Source organism: Lutzomyia longipalpis, chromosome 3 (assembly GCF_024334085.1).
Source record: "Lutzomyia longipalpis isolate SR_M1_2022 chromosome 3, ASM2433408v1".
Lineage (NCBI taxonomy): Eukaryota > Metazoa > Arthropoda > Insecta > Diptera > Psychodidae > Lutzomyia > Lutzomyia longipalpis.
The window spans coordinates 7,966,108-7,971,742 of NC_074709.1; the positions used below are offsets into that span (position 1 = coordinate 7,966,108).

Genomic DNA, 5,635 nt, shown 5'->3' on the forward strand with positions numbered 1-5,635 from the left:
AATAGTAAAGACTCGCACCTTTTCGAGTTTCAGCTTTCCCGCGTAAATTTTTCGAACACGTTTTCCCGCCAATTCCGCCAACAGAAAATTAAATAAATTTTCGCAATTTTCAACGAATTTTCAAGCTAAATTATTATTTTAATAGCTTCTAACACCTCGGTATTCCCTCAATCGTCAACTCTTTCCTTTTTTTTTTAAGATGAATAAAGATTTACAAAAAAAAGAACTTTCACGTTGAAGAAATCATGAAATGTATTGGAAAATTAAACAAAATGTTGTTACACAAATAAACGAATTAATTAAAAATGCAAAGGTAGAGTCCATTCTACTAAAATCACAAATCACTCTCAGTGGGTCTCCTGACCTTTTGGCCCACATCCCTCTTGTCATCGGATTGTACTGCTCTGGGAATCTCATCAATTTCTCGCGATGAGAAACTCTCAAAGTCCTCATCGCTGCTGCGATTCTTCCTGGGGCTCTCAGCTGGAGCAAAGTAATCGTCAACCACGTGAATACGCTCTCCGGATGACCTGGAGGATGTGGGAAGAATTACTTCTTCGTCACCCTTGAAGGTGGACATGTGCTTCTGCTTCCTCTTCGCATACGGGCTCGTGTCGTCATCGTTGCGCGCCCTCATTGTGATCTGATCAATTTCAGCCATTCCTGCACTCGCTTCCTCCTCTGGGGTACGTGGCACGATCTCCACGGTGGTGAGATGGAGATTTACCACCTCCGTGGAGTGATAGTGCAGCTCATTGTCTTGGGCGCGGAATGCAGAATTTCGCGGGGGAGTCGGTGGTGGTGGTTCTGTGGGTGGAGGAAGCAACGAAGAACGCTCAATTAGGGTATTTCGGGCCATTTCGAGGCTCTCTGGGGGATTTGCATTTCTCTGCCTCCGAGAACGTCGCGTCTGGCCATCTTCCGTGCGACTCTCTCGCATTGAAAGGACTTCCTCACTTCGGCAGCGATTCCTCCGCGTTATAACGCCATCTGTCTCATCCTCATTCTCATCCTTGTCCAGGAGTTTCCGTCGCTTCTCCCGCCTCATGTTTAGTTCATTGAGGGATGCAAAGGAGCCATCCAGGCGTGGCATGAGGATTGCATCTTCATAGCATGGTGGACGTGTTTCCCTCGGATCAGGTGCATTTAGCTGAGCTTCCTGCTCCATAGCCATCCTATTCTGGCGAATTCTACAAAGAAAAAAAATGTTAAATCCTCAAATCTCATTTTTTTCATCAAAACGCTTTTTCTTACATATCTCTGTGATGTTCAATAAACTCTTCCCTTTCTCGCTCTCGTGCTGTTAGCTTCCTGCCATCGATGCACTTCCTCACACTCATTATAATACAAATTGAACCCGCAAAGACAATCATACTGACCATAATGATTGTCCAGACCTTTTCAGCAGTTCCCAAACTGGAGCCATTTGGATACCAAATGTGGAAGCAGGCTACATCCCACGGAACCCCGTAGAGATCATCAGGACTGTTGCAGCGAAGATGGCTCTTATCCCAAATCTACAACAGAACAAATCCAGATTAGAAATAATCAGAACTTTAAAAGCTTCTAAGCAGCTAATTATCTCACCTTGGAAGGTGGCTCAACGAGGAAGCTGAAGAATTTGTAGAATTCCGTATTTCTACATTCGCAGCGCCAGGGGTTGTCTCCTAACCCGATTTCTTGGAGGTAAAGTAGGTCAGAGAAGAAGTCTACTCTGAATGGGGTTGTGAAGCGATTCCCGGACAAATTAATCCTACTCAGTTCGGGAAAATCCGAAAATGTTGAATTCCTGATTGAGGTGATCCTGAAGAGAAGGAAAAAAAAAAGCTTTAACTCAACGATTTAGCATAGCAGCTAGGAGCAAACCTGCACATGCTGAGATCAAGAGTTTGGAGACTTTGTGAGTTAAGATTATCAGGAATGGATGTTATTAGATTATTGGAGAGATCAAGCTCCGTCAAAACGGGGCATCCTTGAAGAGCATCCGCGTCAATTGCAATAATTTCACACCAACTCATGTTGAGACTGTTAACAGCTTTGGCTTGAATCCTGTTAAATCTCCCGATGTAGTTGCGACTTAGGTTGATCGTTGTTAGCATGTTGTTATGCTTGAAAGTGTCTCTGTCTATCCTTGGGATCATATTGAATGAAATATCCAGATGCTTGAGGTTCCCGAGATCCTTAAAAGTTCCAGGATTAACATAGCTGATGGCGTTGAAGGAGAGATCGAGATTCTCCAGGTAGACGTTGCTCTTGAAAATATCCTGACCTAACTGTCTGATCATGTTCCCACGCAAGACGGCTGTTGTTAAATGCGGAAACCCAGCTATTTCAACTCCTCCCATGTTGCAGTAGGATAAATCGATGCGCTTCAGTGATTCCGATGCTACGTACTCCCCATTCTTCGTTACCAGCGAGATACGATTATTCCTTGCCAGGTTCACGTGGACAAGAGCCGGAAGATTGGCAAATACAGCTATAGGGAGGGAGCCTAAGCGACAATTGACCAAATTCAACGTCGTCAAGCTGTCGGAGGCAACACTCGAGAGCGTCCTCAGGGGATTCCCCGCCATGTTGAGATGCTCAATCTTCAGCAGACCACTCAACATTTGATTTCCCGCCATTCGAACAATCTTGCACTCACTCAAATCGAGCGTTTTCAGCGTCTTACTCACCAAGATGGCATTCTCTTCAACACTGGAGAATGACGTGATGGGATTCTTGGCTAAATTCAGCATAGCAATGGGTGATGGTTGAAGGAGAGTATTGGGATTTATGTCCATCAAATTGGAAATGTTATTGCGTGCCAGGTTGAGAGTCTTGAGATTGTGCATTCCACTTAAGGATGATCCCGAAAGGTGACTTATCTTATTGCCCGACATGTCGAGTGCTTCCAGTTGAGGGAAGTTCTGCAATTCAGCTGGAATTTCTGTGAACTCATTATCCGATAAATCCAGCCATGACACCTGCAAAGGGATTTGAAGGAAATTAAAAAATAAATAAAGTATTAGTTTTACAGGATTTGATGATTTAAAAAATTAGGACAATGATTAGAAGATTATAATTTAAGGCTTTAAAGCGCTTTAAAAGACAACAAAAATTTAAAATTAGTTAACCGATTTCATTGAAAGGATATTAATTAGAAGTTTTAGTGGCTTTTCTATGAATCATTTTAAGGATTTTCGTGTAATTAATTGAGGGATGATCCAATAATTATTGACAGGAACATAATGGCCAAAAAAAATTTAAATTTAATCCGTTAAGTTAGAATGCAAACGATTTTTAAAATTTATTGATTGAATAATTGAGTCGAAAACCGTTCCTAAAATTCCTCGAGTTCATAAAATTATTTAACAATCCCTTATAAATTATTGTTTTTTAAGGATTTCGATTAAGGAGATTACAGAGATTTAAAATAAAATCAGATGACTGTAGGTAGGTACTCTAATACATTAGGTACCTTAGTAGGTATTCTAAAGTTATTAAGAATTCGAATTTGAAGATTAAGAAACTTTAAAGACAAAAAAATTAAATACAATTGCATGCTTTTAAAATGTTTGAAATCAGATTGAAAATTTCAGTATTTTCTAATTTTTAATCAAATTACTGTATAAACAATATATTTTGTAAATACAGTCACCTAGAAGATAAACAAAAACCTAAAAATGTACTAATTAATCTAAATAAATTTTAGTTTTTAAATCTAAAAAATATAATTTTAAAATTTTTCTTTATTATTGTCTTTTTTGATTTTATTCCTCTTTTATTTTTTTCTTCATTGTAGTTAATTTTGTAAAGTAAACAGATCCTCCATATTATTGATTTAAAATAAAATTTTGCTTACAGATTTCATTAGAAGAAAATTTTTTAAATTTTACTTTGAATTACTTTAAAAATTAAAGTTGAAGTTTATTTCTTAAATTTTATTTTACTATTGGAAAGCATCTAAAGAAAAACAATAAAGATTGGAAAGAAATAAAGGAACCTTGATAGGCCACAGACGTAGTAGATCATCTTATCCGAGGTTAAATTCAGAGATAAGATTTTGATTTAAAAACAATTCGGAATAAACAACAATTTACTCTCAAAAAAAAACAGAAAATACAAAATATGATGAAAAATCTTTAAAATTATTAAGGAATATTAACGTTTCCAAGACTTTGATCCCAATTTTAAAACTACGACTTTCCTAATTTTGCGTATCAGTTTTAAATCGATTTTTTTCGATTTGTTTTCCTTAAGCTGGGCTTTAGCAGTTTACATCTTAATCAAATCTTTGTTTTTCAAGACGAATAAAAAAACTCAAAGCATTAAAATTCCTAAAATCGGATTCGAAATGAATTAATCGAAACATTTTCCTCAATCAACTCACCTCAAGCTCAGAGAGATCTGGCAATTCCGAAATGGCCAGCCCTGAACAGTCTACATTGAGATTAATCCCATGGAGGGCACAATGGCACTCTGCTGGACAAAGAATCAAACTCCCCACTGATGCAACGTAGAAAGTAATGCCAAGAATGAAGCTCCACACCACCGAATTCATTGTTCTGTACACGAGAGATATAGATAAAAAAAACAATTCAGTGATAAAGGCTGCACAGGGGCGTTACCCACTACACCACAGGAGTTAAATTTAATCAAGAAAACCCCATTTTTTCAATCAATTAAAGCCTGAAAGGGTTAAGACTTCTTTTTCCTTAAGTTTGATTTAGGATTTGCAGAGGGATTTACTGAATCACTGCACTAAAATGGAAGGCGCAAATATGAACAACAGTGTGGTGCCGAAAAAAAAAGTGACTCACTGATAAGGTGGATGGAATTATCGATGAAAAGTCTCTTCGTAGCGCAAAACTTCTAAATTAAGCCTTCAATCGCACATTTTTTCACATTGGAAAAATCACTGAGAAAATTTCTTTCCTTTATCTCATTTTCACTGTCCTCGATTGAATCAATCACCTTGAAGGTGATGGTTTCTCAAATAATCTTTTCGCAGTTCTTTGGGGGCTCTAGGGGAGTATAAGATGATCACTAAAAGGGATAAATTAGGCACAACTGCAGGATTAAATCCATTAAAAAAGATATATTTTAAACTCTATTTAGGGCACACAGAAAAAAATCGTTGCTCTGTGCTGCAGGTTGTGAGACAAACTGGAGAAATACGGAGCACGAATGGTTTATCTGCACCATTAGATTATGGCTAAAATTATCAGTTGCTCACCTGATAAGATAGTGAAGATACCTTTTACGAATTCATACCACATTTCATGGCAAAAAGATTTCCCATAAAGTATTTGTGAAGAATTTTCAAAATCTCAACGATTAAATCTCTCTCTCGAGCAAAAGGGTTGAGAGTGGGATTGTTCTGCAGAGCCCTTACCTGGCCTTTTCTTTACACCCCCACCCTTTGGAAAAAAAGAGGATATATGGGAAGAAGTTGAGGAGGGAAATTCTATGGAAACAGACCACTTAGCAACAAAATATCCTTTTGCCCAAACTTTGGACATTGCGTTTTGCAAAGTTCTCGCTGGGGCAAGTCTGCTGAATCTTCGCCATACCGGAGCTTTTAATTGCCCATTAGCGCCAAATACTCGTCCGCTCATACAAAACTATCCCCAAGTTTGCAAGTCTGCTCCTC

The 5,635-nt window shown here is 38.3% G+C and overlaps 1 protein-coding gene across 1 annotated transcript; it reads right to left on the reverse strand.

Moving 5' to 3' along the window:
- Positions 1-234: 234 nt before the first annotated feature.
- LOC129791816 (toll-like receptor 4) lies at positions 235-5,167 on the reverse strand. Its single transcript, XM_055830356.1, has 6 exons — positions 4,803-5,167; positions 4,373-4,547; positions 1,867-2,966; positions 1,588-1,804; positions 1,255-1,517; positions 235-1,190 (listed from the first exon to the last, which is right to left on the reverse strand). The coding sequence occupies exons 2-6, from the start codon at positions 4,541-4,543 to the stop codon at positions 335-337; spliced, it is 2,607 nt and encodes an 868-aa protein (XP_055686331.1). The 5' UTR covers positions 4,544-4,547; positions 4,803-5,167; the 3' UTR covers positions 235-334.
- Positions 5,168-5,635: the final 468 nt, after the last annotated feature.

Bases quoted from the DNA above. Each gene is read 5' to 3' on its own strand.
- LOC129791816 (XM_055830356.1), bottom strand. From the start codon at position 4,543: ATGAATTCGGTGGTGTGGAGCTTCATTCTTGGCATTACTTTCTACGTT. The intron at 2,967-4,372 runs GTGAGTTGATTG...ATCCCTTTGCAG, and splicing joins CAGATCTCTCTGAGCTTGAG to GTGTCATGGCTGGATTTATC. The intron at 1,518-1,587 runs GTGAGATAATTA...GTTCTGTTGTAG, and splicing joins TCGTTGAGCCACCTTCCAAG to ATTTGGGATAAGAGCCATCT.